The following is a 26,261-nucleotide window of genomic DNA, read 5'->3' on the forward strand; positions in this document are numbered from 1 at the left end:
TTTCAGCAAATTCAAATTTTTGGACGAATGACTCGTTTAAGGCAACAACCGTGAATGCATTCAAAAGTACCTGAAACCAATATATGAACAAGTAGGACACAGAAGTACTTTTAAACCTTTATTGTACAGATAATGTGGAAACTATTGTGGCTGTTGTCCTCGGCCACGGCCAAAACCACCTCTCTGAAAACACAAGTGCACAATGCAAATGTTAAACGTCACAATTTTCTTTTCCCAGTAGGATGATTAATGTAATTATTGAATTAAAATAGCATTTAAAGAGAAGTACTTACAAACTGGAATTCAGTGGCTGCACCTGCACCAGCTTCAGCCTTCTTGTCTGCACCAGCTGTGAGATCAACCGTTTTTAGTTTAACACAATGCCGCACAGAGGCTGCCATTTAAGAATAAGCGAGGATGTATTGTATACGTACGCGGAGCTGCAGATCGTCTATAAGCATCTCTGTCTCCCTCGCCACGGGCCAGACGAGCCGGTCTCTCTCCCTCAAGACCTGCAGAACACCACATTTAGATTTAGTCAGGCTCTTTGAAAGGGACTCTGACACATTATGAATGACATTTTGCATTCATATACAACCATTTATCAGTCGTGCATAAAAAAAAAAGAAGAAAAAAAAAGTCAAAAGCACTTGTATCCTATTTCTTCTGAAGCCATAACTCAATAATGATTATACAAATTACAGCATGAGAGATGAGAGCTACTTTTAAAGTTTTTTGTTGTTGTTGTTCAGTACGAACATCACAAAAAGCTGTGTGGATTTTCTTCTAAATATGTTGCATGGAAAATCATGACAGTGATCGACTCGTTTTGAAAAGCTCTTTAGAAGAGGACGATGAGCCTCTTAACAAAAACTATAGATGTACAAAGACGGTTCACTCTTATCACTTATGAACGGGAGAAACTGCAACGTGCAATATTACGCACTATGTCCCGCTTTCTGAATGAAACAGCCAATGGCTGACTGTTAAAGTCACTGCATCATTGCATCTGACTTTATGATCCAGTTCCTGTAGAAACCCAAGACTCATGTTTATGACTGCACATGCACATTGGCTGGTCTAGCCTGAAAAATATGATTTTTTTTAAACACTATTTGAGCATGAGGAACAACATTCATGGAGCAGTTCATTTCAGATTATGTTGCTAATCTGAAACGTGTAATTTAATTGTGAGTTCAGCGAACAGTTTTTGAGACTTCGGGATTACTCCATTCATTTGGATAGGACCAGAGGCGTTGCAAATACGTGTGCAGAGTAAACACTTTCTCTTGAAAGGGACTTTGCTCTTACCCTTGGGACGGGGTCTGGCGGTCTCTGGGCGTGTCTGCCGGCGGAGGGTGGCGGGCACGATCTCTGGCGGCAGGTGGAGGAAGTCCCGAAGGTACTGGATGCCCTCATTGGTCAGGTACCAGTAGAAATGGCGCCAAGCAAACTGCTCTTTAACATACCCGCATGACTTCAGAGACTGTGAAGGTAGAGGGATCTTAATACACATTCACATCATTGACTGGTCCAAGTGCATGCTGTTCATGACGGTCAGAAAGGACTCACCTGCATGGCCTTCATCACGTGAAGGTTGGGTACATTTTTGTCAGCGAGCTCTGGATGTTTCGCAAGATGCACATCTTTTTTGGCCACCATGACGCCCTCTTTGAAGAGGAGCTCATAGATAGCAATGCGGTTCTTCTTGGGCATCAACATCTACAGAAAGAGTAATACAATCATTTAAGTTTGTATCTTCAAGTTCGGTCCTCTGTAAAGGACATTATATTTTAGTTAGACCCTACACGCCACAGTTTTAAGTCTGGATGTCCTGTAAAGAGCACATTCAGGGCTTTTCAGAGATATCAAATTGACAATGATCACATTTAGCACTCTTAGGGATATGATTATATTTTGTAATTATCTAAATCTGACTAATTTTCAAATAGTTCAAAATGTTATGCTTTTTAATGAGTTATTACTCCCATAATGACACTTATTTTTCATTAGTTGTCCCCAAGAACACATTAATATGCAAAGTAGATGCAATGCATAGATAAACTGAATAGTGTTCCTGTGGCTCAACTGGTAGAGCACTGTGTAAGCAAGCAAGCGCAAGGTTGGGGGTTCGATTCCCCGGGAACACATGATATGTAAAAATTGATAGCCTGAATGCACTGTAAGTCGCTTTGGATAAAAGCGTCTGCTAAATACATAAATACAAATACATAAACTGAATAAAATGGGAATATCAGTAACGTTATATTTAATTTTTTCGCACATACTGCATAAGGTACAGCAACATCAAATCATTGATTGCATCTTTCATTACATAGTTGAGAATCATCAGGTGCTGATGTAGTTTCTCGGTAGTGATGATAACACCATGGTATTAATGGTACATTAATAAATTAGTCATTCTAGTACTATGTCAAGAAAAAAACCATGGCAATTTTTATCAGCGCGCTTAACGCGTTTATACATTAATAACAGTTTCAATGAAATTTTTGTACTTTAATAAATTACTTTCCTGAACAACAATAAATAGCTCATTTAATGTTAATTTCTTATTTGATTTTACTTTACTGACTTTATTCAAGCCGCAACGCTCTCTCGCGACACAGCGCATTTCCTGTCTTATATCTAGTCTTTCTCGTCTGCATATTTTCTCGAGACTAGGATATATTTGTTATTAGGAATTTATCTAAACAGGGTTTGATTGAAGAAACACATAAACTAGTAAGATGATGAAGATTTTGCACGGATTTTCGGCTCTTATTTCGGCCTACCTTTACTCTTGATGAGAGACCGGAGCCGGAAAGAACGTCCTCAGCTGTACTTCCGGTATTATTTCGCTGCGCTTTATAGAGCCACAGTGAAGCGCGCAGCGCCAACTAGTGACGTGGAGGTATTTTTTAATTTGTCACTGCTTGGCTTGAAAGAAATAATAATTAAAAAATACAAATAAAATAAACACACACACACACACACACGCGCACACACATATATATATATATATATATATATATATATATATATATATATATATATATATATATACATGCTAGGAACTATGTAACTATATATGTGTATGTGAAAGAGGGCAAGAGAGATACAGAGAGAGAGAGAGAGGGAAACGTGCTTATTAAAATAAAAGGACATTTAAAAATTTTATTCGTTCCTTTTCAAATAATTTATTGAATTCTAGAATTTTTCTAGAATTTTCAGAAATTCTCTGTACATTTTGTAAATGTTCTATGTATTTAAAAAATTCATTGTAACTGCATGTAAAATAGTGACCAGTATGATTCAGACATTGACTGTTTTGAATATAAATACAGTCCTGTTGTGACATCAAATACAGTCACAGCCACTCATTCAGTAGTCTTTTTTTCTGGATGGACAGTGTTGAATGCTGAGCAATCGAAGCATGAAATTTTAGTGTAAAGGTTGAGTGTACATATTTAGAAGAATATGTATGGCATGTGACCTCTTATTCTTAATTATTGCATTTTATGGATCTGTGCAATGAACTCAAAGTAAGTGTGTATTGACTACTATTCCTAAATGTTTTCTAAACCTGATTTTAGAGTTAATGGCTCTTTGGTTGTGTGTGTTTGTGTTTGTGTGCTGTTATGTGTTTTAAACTCTTTTAAAATGTTTCTTGAAGTTTCAGTTTTGGAATGAGATCTGGGAACATTTCAATAGCTGTTGCACAATTCAGTACCAAACTAAACCTCTTCAGTGGATGCTTGAACAAGAAATGTGTTTGTTAATATTTCAGCGCTCAGCTCATTTCTCTGGCAGTTTGTGTTTGGCAGCAAGCAGTGTTTTCCTGTTTCCATCTATGTTGTGAGGCGGTGATGTGTTGAGTGCCTGAGGCTTGTGGATTTTTGGGAATGAACCATACAGGAGCTTTGATTGTTGTTTCACCTGGGCCAACAAACTGAGAAATTAACATTGCAACACCTCCATCTGCTTTCATACACGGACCACCTGTGCCGCACTGACTTTGCAAATTCCTTTCATATAATATAACATTTAGGAGCAGATTTGATAACTGGTTACTATCAGCGGTACTTCAGTATCATTGAGATAACAGGACAACACTGGCTGTTGTGTATTCATTCGATAACTTTCTGTTTTACTGATATTCGATTCGCGAATGAATTGTTCGTTTGAACCGATTCACTTGAACTATTTCACAATGTTTTTGTAAACTGCGTCACTGTAACTAAAATGTATGGTTACACAATATAAATGAGCAATCCATGTTCAACAAAATATGTATGGAAATACTTACTTGATTACATGAAACTGTTCGCTTCTATGAAGTGTGAACAGATTCGCTAAAACGAGTTCGCCGAGCGAACCGATTCCCTTAAACCGAATCAGATGGCTCACCGTTATTGTGTTTAACTAGAGTGGAGGATCGTGTGCATCACAGAGAAGCCGGATTGTCGTCCATCTGTGTTTGGTATGTCTTAACGCATGGTTTTATTCTCATTTAGCTGCAGAAATGAAGTTGCGTGTAGATATATACAGACAAACGTGTCTTCTTGCGGCATTTCATTTATTTCTAAACGCTTGCGCAGTCATTTTAAAGAACGTTGTGGTTCTTTGCAGTGCTGAACACTGAGCGCTGTGTGCACCTGAATTAATATGCATGTGTCGAATGAACTTGAATTACAGGAATAAATTAGACTTTTGTGCATCATTATAGACAACCATACTGTTTTGCATGCGTTTAGCAAAATCTGACGTATTTGTAACAAAAAATAAACTACTTAAAAGCTATAAAGCTAACTATTAATACTATCCAACAATGCATATTTTAAAGTAATGTTACAAAAAGTGGATTTTTTTTATATTTATAGAATGTACTTATTCATTATTTTTTTATTAGTTTAAGAATATGCTGTTCAAAAGTTATGCACATATGCTATATATGAATGCTATAGCTCATTAATTTGACTTAAACATTCATCCTGCTAAAATGAGTTAGGAACTTTTAGTTAATTAACAGTTTTTGTCTTTAAAAAGATTAGTACTAACAGATAAAAAAATAAATAAAAGAAAATAAACGCAGTATGGTTTTTGGACTATTTAAGTACACTGGAGTGGCATGTGAATTAGGAAGCAAATTTAGGGTAATTGTTATCCTAGTCCTCTATTCTGAGATCCAGACCATTTTAGTAAATGCAATCTCTGTTGCTCCCCAAGGATACTTTACTGTCTTCTTGCATGATAAACTTAAAAGTGCTGCTTTAATAAATCAATAGCAGTTCTCGCAGCTATAATGAAGATGAATCATTACAACAGTGTAATTTGATTAGTAAATGTCTCTGTTGTCATTTAGTTTGATATTACTGCTGATCCCATCTGTCTCCACCAACAGTAAATAGATGCATGTGAGTGTGTGTCTAAAGTGAAGTGCTGGTTCACAGACACCAGATGTCTTTGAAGTCAAAGGTGAAATCCTCCCGACGGAGGGTCTTGAACTGTCCAAGGTCCTGAATTTTCCCTTAACTCTATAGCTATGGGTCAGTTAGTATTTGTTCTGCCAGGGAAAGCTTCTGATATATGTGCAGTTTTATGGGAATTTGGCATTTCTTATAGATTCTATGTAGTGCTTAGCATTTATTATATATATATATATATATATATATATATATATATATATATATATATATATATATATATATATATATATGACCCTGGACCACAAAAGCAGTTTTAAGTTGCTGGGGTATATGTTTAAGCACTAGCCAAAAAAAACATTGTATGGTTCAAAATTACAGATTTGTTTTTTTGTGCCAAAATTATTAGGATATTAAGTAAAGTTCATGTTCAATGAAGATATTTTGTAAATTTCCTACCATAAATGTATCAAAACCTATTTATTTTTTTATTCGTTATATCTGTTTTTTCTTCTCAGTTGTATGGAAGCTTGTTTTCACCACAGAATAAAAAACAAAAAAGGTAATTGCAACTTTTAAATGTAACCCCCCCCCTCCCCCAATCATTTCACCTGATGAAGTCAAAGCCATAAAGTATACTCTAGCTCTTTAACTGGATTGTGTTGGAGGACTCATTAACCCTGATGCTATGCTGTTGAAATCTCGTTCTGAATCTGTCTTTCAGGCTCTTGTGGCTTCAGATGGTGACTAAAGCCAAGGAGAGCATGTCCTTAGAGGCTTTTAACTGAAGGTACAATACAAGGTCCTTGCAGTCTGAACACATATCAGTGGTGTGTAAAACTCTCAGTGCATCACAAGGTATTCTTCAGTTTCAAACTCTGCTGAAATTCCTTTAGCCTAATATATCACAGCATGCTGTTCAGTCTATGCACACTACTGTTCCATTCTGAATGATGAATAATGCTTGGTTGCATAACCCAAAATGAATCTTCTGTTTTTTATCATGCAAGGAAAGTTCATGGTCTAGCACCTCATTACTCACTTTAGTATTTTATTAATAAATGAATTTTTTATTTTAGTAGTAAAAAGCAATTTTGTATTATTAATACATTTATTTAGCATTTTATTTATAAAATTAATTTGGTAGTTTATTTCTGTTATTTGGTTTGTTATAAATACAATTCATTTATTATTATATTTATAAAATAAAAGTATGTGCTATTCCTTTGTTATTATTTATATGATTCAAATCAGTATGTGGTTTCAGTATAGGACTTTTTAAAATGTAGATTTTGATCTTTCTGATATTTTTATTTAGAGTGTGTAGGACTAAACAGAAAATGAATTTTCTAGAAAGAAATATGATTGAATTTGAACCTGAGCTATTGTGAAGAGCATGTAGAGAGCATTTTATGAGTCCAGGTCTGTACGAGGTATTTTATAGGATAGATTACGCTGTTCTCTGAAGCCATAGGAAATCCATGCAACATGATTTCAGCTGCTGCAGCTCTCCAGGTCATATTACCAGGAGGCTGGCTTGCTTCTTGACAGATTCTCATGTGTGTCTGAGCCGGTGTGGATATCAGCTGCGCTGTGACCTTGCCTTACCACACGAACATGTGCAAATCCACTCAGAGGCTCTTCTACCTGCATTGATCTCTCTCTGCAGTCTTGCCCAAGTTTCTGTCTGTCTGTGAGATGGACAGAGATAGAGAGAAACTAACTGAAGAGGTGGATGGTGAGACGTATCGATTGAGACTAAATGCTTGAGAGAAGAAGACACCAAAGAGATGCTCAGGAGAGATGCAAGATTTATGCTTTGAACATTGCCAAGCAGCAAGTCTGCAACGATCCGATATAAATTATCCGTTTCTCAGTTTCTAAACGCCTCTGAAGATGTTAACTTGTGCCTCACGAATGCTAAAAATATATGGGAGTAAGAGCTTACTTATTGCTTAGTGCAGTTCGTTAAATATTTCCACAACCCCACCCCACATGAATGAGATCTCTATAAAAACTCTATTGTTTCTCCTAGACATCTTTTTACTGAGAAAACTGGCCAAGGTTGAGAGAAAATCTTGTATAATTCAGTCTCTTAAAGGAATAACCCATAGGAACAGATTTGGAAAAATGTAGCATTACATCAGTTGCTTAGCAATTGATGCTTTGCAGTAAATGGGTGCCGTCAGAATGAGAGTCCAAACAGCTGATATAAACATTACAAAAATCCACAAGTAACCCACACTGCATGTTTGTAAGAAACAAATCCATTAAGGCATTTTTAACTTTAAACCATTGCTTCTGGCCAAAATATGGTTCCATATTCATAATAGCACTTCCTCCAGTGAAAACCCCCTTTTGAATCCTTTATTTTTAAGTGTTTTTTGTTCAGTTGTATTTCAGAGCCTCAGTGGTGGTGCTTTTCCAGGGTGTGACTGTCATTGTTGTTAACAGTTATGCAATCCATCCAACACATTAAGACACACATGCACGAGAGAGATAAAGGGAGTGTGCATCGCTCTCTTGAGTATTCGGTGAATCACTCTCAGTTTATGACTCTATTTCTACACAAAGCATCACCTGTGATGTTCAAATCCAAACACAGCTGTGGAGCTTTTGTATTTCACTAACACTAACATATCTCTTGATTTCCATTAATCAGAGGTGTTTATTACTGGCAGGAATTGCTGTTATTGCTCATACTTGGCTGTACTGTTATTGTTCACTGAAACGATTAATGATTGACTGAAATAAAGCTAAAATAAATATAGATAAAATTTTAATGAAAATAAAAACTGAAAATATACTTATAAAAGCTAAAATATGAATAAAGACTAATAGTATCTAAAAAAAAAAAAAAACGCTGATTGAACATACTCCAAAACCTGATTTAAACCATCTTTGCCAAATGCATGAATGAACAAATTCATAATCTATTGCAATTGTCTTGCATAAATAATATAACTTTCATGGCTGCTATGGGAATGTTAATTTTGCCTTTTAGCTAAAAAAGCCAATTAGCTTACTGATCATGCATATGCATTACCTGGACATGAAAATGTGTGCTAAAGTGGCATTTTTTTTACGTCTTTGCTTACACTCATATTTAAGAGTGTCAATGCTTTTGTCATTCTTTAATGGAATATTTGACCCAAAATTGAAAATTAGTTCATATGTCATAACCCTCAGGCAATCCAAGATGTAGTTCAGAACAGATTTAGAGAAATGTAGCATTACATCACTTGCTCACTCATGGATCATCTGCAGTGAATGGGTGCCGTCAGAATGAGAGTCCAAAAGATAATCCACAAGTAATCCATTCCACATGACTCCAGACCATCACTTAACATCTTGAGAAGTGAAAACTGATGTTTTTAACATTAATCTGTTGCTTTTGGCTAAAACATGAGTTCATAATCCATAATGATGCTTCCATCCCCTGTTGTCCTCTCACATTAACATCCACAGACGTATTTTTTAAGAACTGTTTTGGCATGTGAACAATGCTTGATCTATGCATATTTCTCTCCTGATTCAGATAAGATGACATTTTCAGTGGTAAAAGCAACATTATGGATAGGTGACCGTGTGTGTGTGTGTGTGTGTGTGTGTGTGAATGCAGTGTTGGTAATTGATGCTCTGTGCTGCCTCAGACTCCGTATTTCACACTTGAATGCACTGAACAGGAGCCAAGCAATGTGTGGTAGATATTTATTTTTATTGTGTTTAGAGGCACAAGCATGAGGATGAGAGAGGCATGTAAGGGTCTATTATATGCACAGAAACTTTGAAATAATGTAATGGCCTAAAAACTTATTTGTTGGTAGCTGCTGACTGCTCATTTTAGTCGTTATGGTTCATTTATGTGGCTTTCATTAGTTTCTTAGATTGGGTTTCATGCTGAGGCACAGCCTGAACATTAATATAGTTATTTAGGCACAGAATAGAAGGGCACCCTTTGAATTTTCCTTTGGGTCGTGGAGAAAATTGGACTTGTGAAGATGAAGAAAAGGCCATTGTCAGTGTGAACTGGGTTTGAACTCATGTGAAATTGGAAAGGCATTAGCAGAGTGAATCTTTGAGGCTCATCTTCTGTAAAATTAGCCAATGCTATTAACCTGACTTGAGGTTCTGAGCAGGCTAAAGACGAGAGAGATACCCATCAAACTCTGAGGTTCAGTATAATCACACTGCAGAATAGAACAGAACACTATAGCCTTGCTACACACACACACACACACACACAAACACACACACACACACACACACACACACACACACACACACAATTTTTACATTTTCTGGCAGTGTAATTTTAAGTTTAATAATATACTATACGTAATTATATATTATTTATTATATATTTGTATGAGCTTTCTTTTTTTTCATTTGATTTTTATTTAAAGTTTTAGTCATTGTTTTGTGTTGTTGTGTCATTTCTATTAATTTTTAATGTCTATATTGTTGTTTAAAGTAATTTATGTTATTTACAATTATTATTTTTTTATTTATTTCTGATTTAGTCATTTTAACTTATTTATTTCAGCTTACTAGGGTGTTTTTATCATTGCTAGGGTGTCGCTATGTGACTGCTTTGATGTTCCAGGTGTTTGCAAGGGTGTAGTTTCTTGCTTTTGTTATTTTTGTTGGGTTTTGATTTATTATTAAGCATTTCTATACAGTTTTAATTTAAGTGATTTTAGTACTTTAGCTAGGGCATTGCTATGTGGTTGCTTCTGTGTTCTAGAGTGTTGCTGTGGGGTCTGATTTAAAAAGCACATTTCACAGCAAACAAACCATATGATCTGAGGCATCATTAGTGTCTGTAGCACAAACAGTACAGGACATTAACGCAATTTACAGAACCATTTGAAATGGTTAAAGTTATGGGTTTGTTTAAACCATTATCCCTCATTGCATGAGCAATAGCCTAGCTTATAGCAAGCTCTGCTATCATTAGCCGTTTAGTTATAATCTCAGCTATTGATATCTGCTGGTCTCAGTCTGCCCTGATCAATGGGATTGACTGGTTCCTGTGGGGGGTAAGATCCAGTCCTCTGTCGGCTGAACAGCTTTTATTTTTTTCTATTCTCTTATTTTGAAATATTCTCTCACCTACTTTTTGGGACATTAATGATGTTGGTGTCTGGCTGCGTGGCTTGACTTACTATTACTAGTATGCACTAAACTGTACAGTATGTACTAAAAAAGGGAAATGCACATACAGGTGTGTGCATCATGTTATAAAATAACGTTCCATCGATGAAGACTTGACTTGAAATACGAGTTTTATAAAAAGCATTATTATTGCTCTTGTTTTATTTTAGGTCGTGTCTGTCCTTTTAAGACTCCGTGTGTGGTAATGTTGACCCGTCATTCCTCTGGCTAATCATTGATCGTCTGGCGTCTTGCTGGGTGCGGTTGTCAAAGTTCACTTTAATGCATGATTGTGCGTCAGAGCAAATGTCTCTATATGGATATTTATATATACATACGTACAGTATTGTGTGTGTGTGTATCTGTAATAGAGAGTGCAAGTGTGAAGTTACGACGCACCCACTGGTCTGATGTCAGGAGTATCTAGTGTCACTCGCAGGTCCTGGAACATCTTATTCTTTTCGGCTGGATTTACCAGGTGAGATATTCGAAGTCTAAATCAAATACTGAAAGTCTGTCTTGTGTGAATTATGAACGAGTCACGAAACCTGTCAAGAATATTTCCAGTGAATATAAGAGGCAGTATATATTTTTCTCTGATATGTGATTACCAATTCGTGAAAAATAATGTATATTATAATTTATTTATTGTCATAATTTATTTTTAAACAATTTTTCATGATATTTAGATTTTGATTAATTAAATGATATTATAATAAAAATTGCATTCCAATTCTGTTTTTTATGTAATAGACTAACTTTATTAATGGAATATAATCTACTGCAAATCTATATATAATTTATGTGTTTCCATTTAAAATTTGTTTAAATTTTAAGGGTGAAATGTGATTTATTGGAAAGATGACAAAAGCTGAAAAATGCATTATAATGAAAGATTAGGAATGAATGAAATTCATTAATGCAAATATGCCTGTAGGGTCACATTATTCATGTGACAGCATGCTTTATGATTGTCAGCTTTCATTTCCAGCCCTTGTTGCTGTAACGTGAAGCTTGTCTGTCAGGATAACAAGTGTGTTTGAGGATGTGCTGAAGTTTTCTCTCTCAGCTCAGGAAATGACGTCTTCTCTTATTTCGGTATCGTCACCTCTCATGACTGCTCTAATCAACTCGATGTGGAGCCGATTGTGTTGACTTGTGCAGGGAAGCTTGTGAGCGACAGCCTCAGTGTGTGCAAACATCCGGCCTGTTTCTGTTGGCTGTGTGGAGAGCTTTTGGGAGAGAGGTGTTTGGTTTCAGTGCAGGGTGCTGCTTGAATATGCTTTATTTATAGCAGCAGACAGCAGAGAGAAGCCGGTCACTTGCTGAGGAGGAAAATAATGGATAGAAAATCACTCTTTATATGCAGAAAAATGCATATTTGTGTACGGTTTACTTGGAAAAATATGTAAAAAAATTCAAAATGTTGATATTTTGAAACTGGATTAGGTTAAGTCTGATCAGATCTGCACATTTATAAAAAGTATAATGAAATTCAAAAAATTTAATTCATAAAAATAATATAAATTCAGACATTTCTAGCACTGTACTAATAATTACAAAGAAATGTTTATCATTTTTACTGCGTCTATACATTTATATTAAAATATTGGAAATATGGAAACTAGAGGAATTTTGACTGGGGGTCTCATATGTTGGACCCTGGTAATAATAATAAAATAATTTCTAATTTGATGTGATGGCAGACATAATGTATTATAACTATTCAAGAATTATCTGAAAACTATGTTTGGAGTAGTTTTACATGGATAACAGTGTATTTACATGTCACAGTGTTGGACATCAGAAATGTAAAGTTGTTCATCAGAAAAGATGAGCGCATAGCATCTAAGGAGGTTTTGCAAGAACCTGGAGTGGTTTTGTGTGAGGAAATCAGCATCATGAGCCGTGACATCAGATCTGGAGTCACATCACACACGCATGATGAAGCATTTCAGCTGACCGAGAGAAATACAGCCTTCATGGCTCAAGTTATATGAGCTTTGACGTATGTGGGTACACAGGGACTCTAGAAACGGTTGCCGCTGTGATCCGTTAACTGAAAGCAATGAATTATTCATCATCAGTCCTGTGTTCAGAAGAACAGCTGATCATAATACTGACACTCTTGCATTTTCAGAAAAGGCAAACGTTTCAGTAGATGAACATACAAGGCTATGTGTTTCAATGAATGAATCTAATATATAAATTAACAACTTTTTTTATTATTATTCATTATTTTTTTTATAATTATATATTTTTTAATTTTTTTAAATTGTATGTATATATATGCATTATATATTGTATATATATGCATTATATATATATATATTTTTTTTTTTTGCTATTTATTACAACTGAATCAATCTGACTACATTAGGTTACATCTGCTTCTCTAAGGTTACATCTGAAATATTTTAACAAATGGATAGAAAACAGCAGAATACTATTTATACAAATAGTTATAAAACTGAAATTATAAAAATAAAGTTATTTTGTATTATCTTATACTATAAAAATAGTATAAAATAACATTTCTAAATTAAATTATATATTATATTATTTTATTTATTTTATTTACTTAGTATTAGTCTTACTCAGTCATAAGGGTAAAAAAATGTTTTATACCTCTTGTGAAAGCTGAATAAATAATCTTTCCATGTTAGGACAAGACTATGTTTGGCCGAGATACAACTATTTGATAATCTGGAATCTGAGGGTGCAAAAAAATCTAAATATTGAGAAAATCACCTTTAAAGTTGTCCAGATGAAGTTCTTAAAAATGCATATTACTAATCAAAAATTTAGTTTTAATATATTTACGGTAGGAAATGTACAAAATATCTTTAAAATAACATGATCTTTACTTAACGTCCTAATGATTTTGAAAATAAATAAAATGCAATAAAAAAAAATACAATAAAAATCTATCATTTTGACCCATACAATGTATTTTTGGCTATTGCTACAAATATATCCCAGAGACGTAGGACTGCTTTTGTGCTCCAGGATCAAGTATGTAGGATTGGTGCCATTTAACATTGTTTAACATGTTGTTCTCACATTTTATAAAAGCAATAATCCACTTGAGCTGATGTATTAAAGTGATTTAAGGAAAAAAAACATATCTGTAACTTATCTCTATCTTTATATAATTTTCATTTTCTTAGCTTGGTTTCTCTTTAGCTGTAATAGAGTCTGACGTTTTTGAGGGCTTTCGACATGTTACACATGTAACCGTACTATATCTTCAGACTTTGAACAGTAGTCGAGCCGCTTCAGATAAGTTATCTGAACACAGCCGTAGCAGCATTCCTTTGAGCATCCGTGACAATATCAGACTCCATTCATCACTGTTCATTTGATTTCTGATTTTTCTAAAGATTTACAGGAATTGGTCATCCAAAACTACTGGTTTTGAATGACACAAGGGATAGTAAATTATATAAGAGGTGTCATTTTTGGGTGAACTGTCCTATTAAATTGCTCTGTCTCATTGAACAAGGATGCATTAAATGGATCAGAAGTCCAGATCAATACTTTTATAATGAAACAAAAGATTTCTGCTTCAAATAAATGTGGTTATTTTGAACTTTCTGGTCATTGAGGAATCCTGAAAAATCATGATGTCCACAAGAATATGAAGCTGCTTAAAAGTATGCAGCTTTATTATTTTTTAATGATCAGAAATGTTTCTTGAGCAGCAATTCAGTATATTAGTATGATTTCTGAAGATCATGCGACACTGAAGACTGGAGGAATGATGCTGAAAATACAGCTTTGATCACAGAAATAAATTACATTACAACATGTTCAAATATTTTAATTGTAATGTTATTTCACAACATTATTGATTGTACTGCATTCTTGATCAAATAAATGATGCCTTAGCGAACATAAGAGACTTCTTTCAAACATCTTACTGACTCCATGCCTTTGAAAGGTATATATATATATATTTATATATATATATAGAATAAATACATATTTTGCTTACTTTTATCAGTATTGCCAAATGCAAATGAACCAGTTGGACTATTTTTACCTCTTAAAGCTCAGCTGCATTAATGGCCTGATGAGAAATGAGAAATGTATGTTGGTTGTTCAGTCATCAACATGTCAGTGGACATTGTCATGTATTCCATGTCTTTTTATAACACAGAAACTCATTCATCAATCATTAACATTGCTGTATTTAATACTCACCTGTCATGGAAAAATGTCTGGAAATGTTCCAGCTGTTCTGTCATTCCTGGCCTTTGTTTATTACTTTCATGTGTGTTGCTTATTGTGTTTTAAGTATCACATAACTATTGAGCATCATTTCTGGTTTTATAATAATATAATTTATAATAATACCATTGCTTTATAAATGATATACAGCTATCATCATGAAGGAAATTCATTGAAAATAATATCATTAAATATGGTCTTCAGTGTTGTTTTTGTTAAAAAAATTTTAAATAGAAGGCTTTAAGCTGTATTCCAATTCAAGACCCTCCATTAATTAAATATAAATTATTTAATTAAATTTTGATATTATTTTATTATAAAAAGAGAAATATATTATAAAAAAGATAAAATTGATAAAATAATACTTGTAAAAATACAAAATGCTATAAAACTATTTTTAAAAAACCTATTGAAAATGGCACCAAATATTGTGTCTTTTAACATTGTTTTTTTTCGAAATTAAAATCCCCACCCAACCTCACTCTGACAGAATAATTAAAGTCAAATGTGATTAGTCTCTCCCTCTCTCTCTCTCTCTCTCTCTCTCTCTCTCTCTCTCTCTCTCTCACACACACACACAGTGCTGCACTTGTGATCATCCACTTTGTTAACCAAGAAGTGTTTTTAACTGCCAGAGATATAGTGAGTTTGAGTTTGAGTTTGACTGCATATTCAGTTACTCTAAAGCCTAACACTTAACCCATGAAGAAAGAGGCAAAATTGAACAAAAGTGTTTAGTGGAGCAGCGGTTGGGTTGGTTTTAGGGGTGGAGGGTCCCACGTGCTTGGGATCTGAAGGCAGCCTGTGCCACGGCAGAACTTGGGGGATCGGTGAGCCTTTTGTTTCTTTTCCACTTTTGTCGTGGCTGGAGCGTTCCTCAACAGTATGGAGGAGATGGTGCATGTGTGTGGAGCTGGAGGAGAGTTTTGTTTGGGGCTGGCGTGGGGTTTTGTTTTTTTACTCCTATTTACATTCATGCAATTGGTAGATGCATTTATGCTGCTTGCATTGCATTCAAAGTATATATTTAATTGTGATTTGTTGAGATTATCAGAGTAAATTTCACAAACATGCTCATATGCAACTGTGTTTTTGTGTGTATTTTAGTGCATTCATCCATGCATTGACCTTTGTTCTCTTGGTGTGTGTAGATTGTATTTGACTGCTTGAATAAATTAATATTGTCTCATATAATTTGAAATGAGATAAAGATAGTGTTAAATGCCAAGATAAGGTTGTATCTTACCTATTTGATGACATTTTTAATGTGATCTAAATAGAAAGTGGTTGAAATTAATTATTTTAAATAATGTGGTATGTTTTATGTGTTTGCGATGCAGAGTTTTGAGTGTTGCTGTAAAGTCGATCAATAGTTAGGATTGCCAACCACTTTAGAGTTATTTTGTCTAACGGTCCAAATAGTCATGTGTAATGATTAAAACATCATCCCACTGCCACCCCATCAATTTGAATGGATTAACTGAACATGCTGCCCAAATTGAGGTCATTTTGCCAAATAGTTTTCAAGCAACTCACAAAACTTAATTTCTTTAACCTCGTGAAGCCTAATATATGACATAAAAGTCAGAATATATATATTTTTTAATGTAAATTTTTTGAAACTTTCGACATAATATATTTTTAGAGTTGCATATATGTGTGTTTGTTTTTTTGAGTGTTATATTTGATGCATCAAGCTTTCATGGCTCATACAGTATGATGTAGTGAAAATATGGAGCTCAAACTTATGGATCTCAGTTTTATTCAGAGGCCCAAACAAAAACATGCAATTTGATGCAGATACTGATATTTATATGGTCAAAAAGTTAGATGAAATTCTGATTCATAAAATGCATATAAATATCACTTGTTACTCTATATCTCTCAATAATGTATCATATTTAGATTATATTTAAATGCTTAGTTTTAATGATCAAAGCTCTGTAGTTTTAAATCATATAATGCAATGCAATACAATGATGATTGAGAGATGAATAAATAAGCGTTTCTCAAATTCCTGATGATCATATTTGATATTCACATTTGAACATGATTTGTCAAAAAAAAAAAAGGATAATCAAGTAAACCAAAGCTGCTTCAGTTCAGTAAGTGTCCATCTTGAAATATTACTAACAATATTCTTAAGTAATTTTTATGTCTACTTTATAAAATTTAGTAAAGATTTCACAGCACAAAGACAAGTGAACCACATTTTTTTTTTATAAGCATTTTACATGCTAAAAAATTATAAGCTATCAATCAGATGACAGAAGGGATTTAGTAGACATATTTCTATCAAAATCATGATATGTTGTTAATTTAGAGTCCTTAGAAATGTGCGTATCAAATATGATACAGTAGGCTTTATAAGGTTATGATTTTATGGTTTTCACACATTTCATTTTACCCAAATATTATTCAGCCTCCCTTTGAGTGTCCTATTTAATAGCTGGAGGCCCTTAAATCAGAACAACTCATCTTGTCAGATCTGAATAATGGCATGATGTCATAATGGCTCGCCTACAATTTTATTATCATTGCGAACACTCAGAAGTCACTTGAGTCATTTGTCAATGTCATTTTTGTTAGTTTTGCTAGCATGCTTTCAGCAAGCCATTGTGTGGCATTCATAAATTTTCTTCCAAGGTTATATTAGATGTCATCAGATGTTATTGTGCGTTCAGGTCATATTTGTGTGATATTGTGACATTGAATTTGTCTTTTCTCTATAGGTTCTCATTCATTTCCTTCAGTGTTTACACTTTGACGAGACAGTTTGGCAATCACTGAAAGAGAATTAAATTGGCCAGATTAAAGTGGCAGTGTGATTGAATCATACTGAATCATTTGTGTAGTCTGGTCAGATGACACCTTGTGTCCAAAGTCTGGCCTTTTGGTGACTTTTCTTTAAGTTAGAATATAATAAATAGAATACCAGAATATAGACGTACTGTATATATACAGAAGAATATACACATATATATATCTCACTGATCTCTGCATTACTAATTTGTCACATTAGGGTGTTATTGAATGTATAGTACAGGCAAAGATAACATTTGATTTAGTTTACTCCGACAGATAAACACAAAACAACATAACTTAAAAGCCATAACTGTATGCTTTGTCAGACAGCGTCTCTCTTTTGATTCACCTGAACTGGCGTTTTTTGTCTGCTCACAGTAATATTGGGATAATGGAGGAGCTATATTGGTTTAAAATAACCTTACTGATCCATCTGAGAGCGTGCATGTCCAGAACAGCAGATCTAGTTTCCACATGATTGCTAAAAGAGTCCCCCAGGGCTCTGTTTTGGGCTCCACTTTTTTTTTATTTTGTCAATGATTTAGCAAAAGGCCTGCAACCAAATTACATTTTTTAAATTGTAAAGGCTTTCTGGGTTGGTAATCACTCTGCAGTTCTTATGGACCTCTCTGCAATTTTATAAATGCTCAGAAAGCAAAATGTATGCCTAATACAAAACAAATGACAGCATGAATTGACTTTTCTTGCTTTTCAGAATATTTAAAAGGTCGTCTGAAAAGCATGAAGGCCATCCAAAATGTAAATAAGTTTCTATCTTCATCATCAGATTTTGAGAAATGCATTACATCACTTGCTCACCAATGGATCCTCTGCAGTGAATGGGTGCCGTTCAGAATGAGAGTCCAAACTGAGTCCAAAGTGATAGTTTGAAGTTAAAAACATGCATATTACAAGGTATTAATTTATTGACTGGAGCGGTGTGGATTACCTGTGGATTATTGTGCTATTTTTATCAGTTGTGTGGTTTCTCATTCTGACGGCACCCATTCACTGCAGAGGATCCATTGGAGAGCAAGTGATCTAATGCTCAATTTCTCCAAGTCCATCTACATCTTGGATGGCCTGAGGGTGAGTAAATGATCAGAGATGCATAGTACAACTTGACATTTTGGTGGCTTAAATGAATTTAGAAATGGAGCATCATTTTCATGTAAGAGGTCCTGTTAGGTTGGTATTGTGGGTAAAATACTTTGTTGTTTTTCTTTGTTAGTTTTTGCACCATACTGCTTATGTTCTCATCACTTTCGTCATTTTCTCTTTTCTGCAGTACACGGTGAATTTCATTTGTTAGCTTCAGTCCTGCTCTGCCGAATCTCACAGCATGTCGGGTGCCTACGATGAGTCCTCCATGTCCGACGAGACCACGGACAGTTTCTGGGAGGTCAGGCTCAAAATCTTACTAAATTATGTTTTTTTTATATTATTAATGACACATGTACTGTATGTTAAATATCTAAATTGTGCAAGCAACCACAGCTGTCTAGCTCTGGTGGATGATTAGATGCCATGCTGCTGTCATGTGATGTTTCATATCGACTAATTGATTTTAAATGCTGTAGAAGTGTGTCATTCATCCAAAGGGCAAACAAACATTATATTGATCATCATGATATTAACATAGCATTAGAAGTAAAACTGTGTCATTGTTGATTTATCTGCTATATTTTATAGAGCAGACTGTAGTAGGATCCCATACATTTTCTCCACAGAGAAATAGATTTTTAACAGATAATACAATTATTATATTAACAGATATTAAAATAATTAATACAAATGTATAAAATAAATAAATACACCTAAAATGCTATATATAATTTTTGGTATATTGAGAATTAATTTTATATACTATTTTTCTATGTAATATATATATATATATATATATATATATATATATATATATATATATATATATATATATATATATATATATATATATATATATTTTTTTTTTTTTTTTTTTTATTATTATTATTAAATATAAAACAACAGTAAAATCTAAAACTATTGAGATAAGAATTTCTTTTAAAATAATTATATTAATTACAAAACAATATAGAAAAGAATTATATAAACACACGCACAAATATTCATACATGAAAACACATATTCTAAATTTGTAAAATTAAAAAAATATACAAAATTTGTAACATTTTGTCGCCTTGGAATTATAAGGTTCTATCTGACATTTTTGTCAAAATTGAGTTATTCACATATTCTTATTCTGTGACAATTTATTTACATTATGTGATGTTTTATTTTAAGTTGTGTACATTTTGGGATTTTTTATGGAAAAAACAAAAAGGTTCTATCTACAGAAGTCTATGGAACACAAAAACTGTAAAGCTCAATATCTCACAACTACTCAGAACGCAGATAGAACCTTATAATTCCAAGGGGACGATTTGTAAAATTGGTTGTTTTATTAATTAATTATTTTAATATGGTTTTGGATTAGATTCAATTTGTGTTTTGTTTGTTTGTTTTTAAATCCCTGTGGAGAAAATGAATAAGAGAAATAATGTCAGAGCCAAGGACACTGAAAAAGTGGAATGTTTTCTAACAACATTTATTATTCTGTTGAATTAATTTAGCTCTAATGCTTTAGTACTGTCTTATCTATGACTTGACCTTCTTCAGAATGTATCCATGTTTCTCAGGTTGGGAACTACAAGCGTACAGTAAAGCGAATCGAGGATGGCCATCGACTCTGCAATGATATGATGAGTTGCATCCAGGAGCGTGCCAAGATCGAGAAGGCCTATGCGCAGCAGCTCACCGACTGGTCCAAGAGGTGGAGGCAGCTGGTGGAGAGAGGTACTGCATGATTGATGATGTGCTCATGGAGAATCCTTCAATAGATTTAAAGTGACAATCTTGAAAGTAAAATGTTTTGTTGCGTTTTAAACTCAATAAATAAGCTTCTCTTTTGCCCTCAGTTTTAATGTGTTGTTTATTGCTCACAGGGCCGCAGTACGGGACTTTGGAGAGAGCCTGGGTCGCTCTGATGACAGAAGCAGAAAAAGTGAGCGAGTTACACCAGGAGGTGAAAAATAACCTAATGAACGAGGACTTGGAGAAGGTGAAGAACTGGCAGAAAGAGGTCTACCACAAACAAATGATGGGTGGCTTCAAAGAAACCAAAGAAGCGGAGGAGGGTTTCCGGAAAGCCCAGAAACCTTGGGCCAAAAAGATGAAAGAGGTGAAGATACAGAGCCTTGTGACACATTTCCAATAAATTATCACTATATTTTATGTTCTTGTAAAGGTGCACCAAGTCATTTTTCTATTTTAAATAAATGCTGTTCTTTTGAACTTTCTAGTCATCAAAATATCCTGAAATAAAATGTATCATGGTTTCCAAAAAATATGAGGCAGCACAACTGTTTTCTGAAGCATCACGTGACTCTGAAGACTTTAGGAATGATGCTGAAAATTCAGCTTTGATCACAGAAATATATTACATTTTACAATATATTCAAATAAAATATTATTGAAATTATAATAATATTTCACAATATTACTGTTTTTTTACTGTATTTTTGATCAGACAAATGCAGCTTTGGTGAGCAAAAGAGACTTATCTAAAAAAAATAATAATAATTTGAACATTAGGGTACACATTTATAATTTACAGACTTTTAAAGGTAATTTCCCCACTCAAAAACTGTGGCCTAAAGTGCTAATGCTTATCAAGATCAACTTATCTTCAATCTGCAGTTGGAAACAGCGAAGAAAACATACCATATGGCCTGCAAAGAAGAAAAACTTGCGTCTATGAGGGAGGCCAATAGCAAAGGAGAGGCGTCAGTCACATCAGATCAGCAAAAGAAACTCCAGGAGAAACTGGACAAGTGCAAAAATGACGTTCAGAAGGTCAGGCAAGAATTATGCACAACATGCATTTTAATAACAATATCATAGCATAAACAAACCAAATTTTTGTTTGTGGTCATGCTCATACATTGGAACAACTGGATCATTCTTTTAAATTGTATGCATGGCATAGATTATATTCAATATCTAATTTTGTATTTTAGCATTATCCATAAAAAGTTGACCTGGAACGCAGCATATTTCTGAACCAGTTTCATTTTTGATAATGTATTTTATGTAAAGTTCATGTTGTAGAGTTCAAGCTTTTAAAGATTTTGATAATGTATTTTATGTAAAGTTCATGTTGTAGAGTTCAAGCTTTTAAAGATTTTGATAATGTATTTTATGTAAAGTTCATGTTGTAGAGTTCAAGCTTTTAAAGATTTTGATAATGTATTTTATGTAAAGTTCATGTTGTAAAGTTCAAGCTTTTAAAGATCAACAAAATAGAAGCAACATATGGCAGTGAATGCAAATATCCTCAAGCAATTCCATCCGCTATTCATTATACCATACTCCCCAGAGCTTCCTTTCACTTTTCTACTCTACCTTTGGACCACTTAATGGGAAACAACACAGGGATGTTCAATGAATTTCCCTCTAACGCAGTGTACATCCAGTTTATTAGCCTTTAAAGGCCTTTGCAGGTGTTTTGAGTTAATCTGATTAGAGTGTGGCACCAGCTGTCTTCAAAATTGAACCTTTTCACAATATTCAAATTTTCTGAGATACTGAATTTGGAATTTTCCTTAGTTGTCAGTTATAATCATCAAAATTAAAAGAAATAAACATATAAATATATCAGTCTGTGTGTAATTAATGAATATAATATACAAGTTTCACTTTTTGAATGGAATTAGTGAAATAAACTTTTTGATGATATTCTGACCAGTACCTGTACACACACACACACACACACACACACACACACACATATTTATATATACATATATATAGAGTGACGCTTTTTTAAAGTTGTAATAGATATATATATATGGAATGTGAAGAGATTAGACAATCATAACAGAGAGTATTTGCATAAAGTTCGAAAACTTCATTTCTGACCCAGTTCAAGAGCCAGAGAGGATGGAAATAATTCTTTATGCAAATACTCTCTGTTATGATTGGCTCATTTGCATGAATGAGGCATCTCACATTGTATGCAAAAAATTCCAAGGATTAAAGATGCCATTTGTTTTGTGTTTCAGGCTAAAGAGAAATACGAGAAGAGTCTTGATGAACTCAGCATGTGTACGCCGCAGTACATGGAGAACATGGAGGTGGTGTTTGAGCAGTGGCAGCAGTTTGAGGAGAAGAGGCTGAACTTCCTCCGAGAGGTGTTTCTGGACATCAAACGCCATCTCAACCTCACCGAGAGCCAAAGGTCAGCTTGAAATCATAATCCTGTTCTCATTAACCTGGTGGTCTTTTTTTATGAAAATAATGCATTCATAAGCATATTTAGTTTTTGGCTTTCCATGACTTTTATGGTCATCTATATACTAGTGTTCTGTTGACAAATTAAGATGTAAGCAGATTCAAAAGTTTGGGGACAGTAAGTTTATTATATTTTTAGTCATCAAGAATGCATTCAATTGAATAGTGACAGTAAATACAATTGTAATGCAACAAAATATTTATATATTTTAATGAACATTTTATTTGTTAAACAATCCTGAAACAGATGTGGCATGGTTTCTATAAATATATGAAGCAAAAATGTGAACTAAGAAATGTTTCTTGAGCAGCAAATCATCATATTCGAATGATTTCTGAAGATCATGTGACACTGAATGATGCTGAAAATTCAGCTTTACATCACAGGAATAAATTGCATTTTACAGTATATTCAAATTTAAAACTGTTCTATTAAATTTTAATAATATTTAACGATATGACTGTTTTTACGGTATTTTTTGATAAATTAAATGCAGCCTTGATGAGCAGAAGAGAGTTTTTCAAAAACAGAAAAAAATCACACCAACCCCAAACTACATAATTGATCAGTTACAGTCTTTCTCAAGATTTATATGCTGGTACATATAAAATATCCACAAATTATAAACTTGTCATTTAAGACGAACCCTAAAATGTCAAGTTCCAATTTCCTTTTTGAACAGGAAATACATGAATATACAATACAATTGCATTTACCAATCTCTGTAATTGAATCTGTACAGCTATGCTGCAGTCTACAGGGAACTAGAGCGAAGCATCGCCTCAGCCAGTGCTCAAGAAGACCTCAAGTGGTTCAGCAGCGTCCACGGACCAGGCATGCACATGAACTGGCCGCAGTTTGAGGTAAAGTTTGCATGTGGGATCTGTGAAGATGTGCAACACATATCTGGTGCTTGTTAGAGAATATCTCTCTTATCTATGTATCAGGAGTTCAACCCAGAGCTGAGCCACTCCATTAATAAGAAAGAGAAGATGAAGAGGAGCTATGATGGAGTCACGCTGACTCAAATCACACATGGTGTAGATCAGGGCACAGCGCAGACTGCAAACCGGGGCAGGTACTGATGCTTTTATGCTTTGTTATGAAGGAACTATCTTGAGCTTCTCTCATCTGGTTGTTCTCCTCAGTGTGAGCAGTTATGAGAAGAACCATCAGAGTTCTGCCGAATGGTCCGATGACGAGCAGCCGCCTGCCAGCGAAACAAACGGCGGTGAAAATCCGTTCAAAGAGGAGAGTAAAGGAGTGCGAGTGAGAGCGCTGTATGACTACGAGGGCCAAGAACAAGATGAGCTCACATTTAAAACAGGTGAGAATCACCAATCAAAACCTGGGAGATCCATACTGCCCTCCTGAAGTTTGGGACTAGTAAGATGTTTTTAAATAATATGGTGAAATATTATTACAGCTTTAAATAACAGCTTTCTATATGAATATAATATAATATGTAATTTAGTCCTGTGATGCGCAGCTGAATTTTCAGCATCATTCCTCCAGTCTTCAGTGTCACATGATCTTCAGAAATCATTCTAATATGATTATTTGCTGCTCTTATTATCATCATCAATGTTGAAATTAGTTGTGCTGCTTCATATTTTTGTGAAAACCAGCTTTAATTAATAGAAAGTTCAAAAGAACAGCATTCATTTTAAATAGAAACCTTTTGTAACGTTAAAAATGTTTTGGTTTTGGTTCTGGGAATGTTAAACTGTATCTGTTTTCTTTCTGTAAAATATTATTTAAAATGCTCTCAAAACATTTTTTTTATATTCAAATAGTGAGTCGTGTTTTTAATGTATATAAGAGTTCAAATCAGATTTATATTATAAAGTACACTTGCCAAAACAAATAAATAAATGAACACTAAATGAAATATTATATTTTATTATGTGAGAAGAAACCTTTCAAACAGATTGATCCTTAAAATATAGGTCTAAGTCTCTACTCTTTTTTTTATGAATATAAAGCATTCATAAACATAATTAGATTCTGTTTTTCATGCCTTTTGAGGTGATCTATATGCTTTTTTTAATAAGAATAAAACACTTATTTATGCTAGTGGACTGCTGATGAAGTAAACTTTTAGCAGAAGTGTTATAAGAATGAGTGTTTTATTCTCATAAAAACATGAATGCATGAAAAAACGTAGCATTTTATCAGCTCATATTAACTGCAGATCTGTATGCTTTGGCAGGAGACGTGCTGATCCAACTGGAGGATGAGGACGAGCAGGGTTGGTGCAAAGGCCGGTTGGAGAGCGGTCGGCGTGGCTTGTTCCCGGCTAACTACGTCGAGTCCATTTAGATGCAGTGAAGAAGGCCTTAAAAACTTTACCCCACACTGCTCAAATGCCAGATTTTGGAGAAACAATGTCCTTGCCCGATTGACTTGCTGAGAAGCTTTACGCAGCATTTCCTTAATACCGTAACAAAAAACCCTACAATATCCAAAACACATATCGTACCCCAGCAAGAGCAGGGGATGATTCTGTGCATCTATGCAACCATGTTCAGTATGAATTATTGTGCTGCTGACATGTGTTCACGTATGGTCTTAATGTAATGACGTCCATGAAGCCTAGCATAGCGAGAATCAGCTATGCAATGTGTATACTAGACTTTTATTTTGAAGTGGAGGTTTTGTGTTAAACTTAGTGGCCCTTTTTCATGTATCAACATGAAACATCCATTTTCAGTCCATTTTACTTACATAATCTGATGTATCTTCAATGAGAAAAAAATGTAGGGCAGGACTTGATTTTATGCTCTTTTGATCGTGAAAAGTAGGAATTACATAATGGGAAAGGATCCATGTGGTTGATATTAGGGGCTTAAATATTAAAGGGCTTGATGACATCATTGAGCAAGGAGATTCATTCCAGAAGCAGAGCATTTTTATTTTTAAATGTATTTTTCTTGATGAATTGTGCACAATAAGACAAGAAACGTGTAAATGGGGTTTTGCTTTAATTAATATTTTTTTCCAAGTGCAAATGATGCCTCAAAAAACATTAAATTTACTTTTCCTTATGTGTGTGTGTGTGTGTGTGTGTGTGTGTTTTCTCTCATTTTTATCCTTTTTACAAATTCTGAAAAATTTATTCAGGATATTAGTTATGATTTCATGACCATTGAACTGTGGGATTCACAGTGATATCTGGGCACATGCTACTGAAAAGTGTTCAAATGCTTTTTCTTTTGCCTTTTGCCTGTTTGTGAGACTGGGAATGTCTTTTAACATGCAATCTATTACTGATTCAGTGAGCAAAACCCTTACTGAAGTGCAACAATATT

At 34.2% G+C, this 26,261-nt stretch overlaps 2 protein-coding genes across 2 annotated transcripts; one reads left to right on the forward strand and one right to left on the reverse strand.

Annotated features, from left to right (window-relative positions):
- Positions 1-105: 105 nt before the first annotated feature.
- On the reverse strand, positions 106-2,883 carry LOC113094801 (40S ribosomal protein S10). The gene is made up of 6 exons (XM_026260456.1): positions 2,793-2,883; positions 1,573-1,722; positions 1,312-1,486; positions 435-512; positions 294-349; positions 106-183 (listed from the first exon to the last, which is right to left on the reverse strand). The coding sequence occupies exons 2-6, from the start codon at positions 1,720-1,722 to the stop codon at positions 142-144; spliced, it is 501 nt and encodes a 166-aa protein (XP_026116241.1). The 5' UTR covers positions 2,793-2,883; the 3' UTR covers positions 106-141.
- A 7,954-nt stretch (positions 2,884-10,837) lies between these two features.
- LOC113094798 (protein kinase C and casein kinase substrate in neurons protein 1-like) lies at positions 10,838-25,994 on the forward strand. Its single transcript, XM_026260452.1, has 10 exons — positions 10,838-11,058; positions 18,907-19,020; positions 20,297-20,453; positions 20,603-20,838; positions 21,357-21,512; positions 22,721-22,896; positions 23,693-23,813; positions 23,898-24,028; positions 24,099-24,277; positions 25,163-25,994. Exons 2-10 carry the CDS (start codon positions 18,961-18,963, stop codon positions 25,270-25,272), a joined length of 1,326 nt encoding a protein of 441 aa, XP_026116237.1. The 5' UTR covers positions 10,838-11,058; positions 18,907-18,960; the 3' UTR covers positions 25,273-25,994.
- The last annotated feature ends 267 nt before the right edge of the window (positions 25,995-26,261 follow it).

Source organism: Carassius auratus, unplaced genomic scaffold (assembly GCF_003368295.1).
Source record: "Carassius auratus strain Wakin unplaced genomic scaffold, ASM336829v1 scaf_tig00215422, whole genome shotgun sequence".
NCBI classification, from domain to species: Eukaryota; Metazoa; Chordata; class Actinopteri; order Cypriniformes; family Cyprinidae; genus Carassius; species Carassius auratus.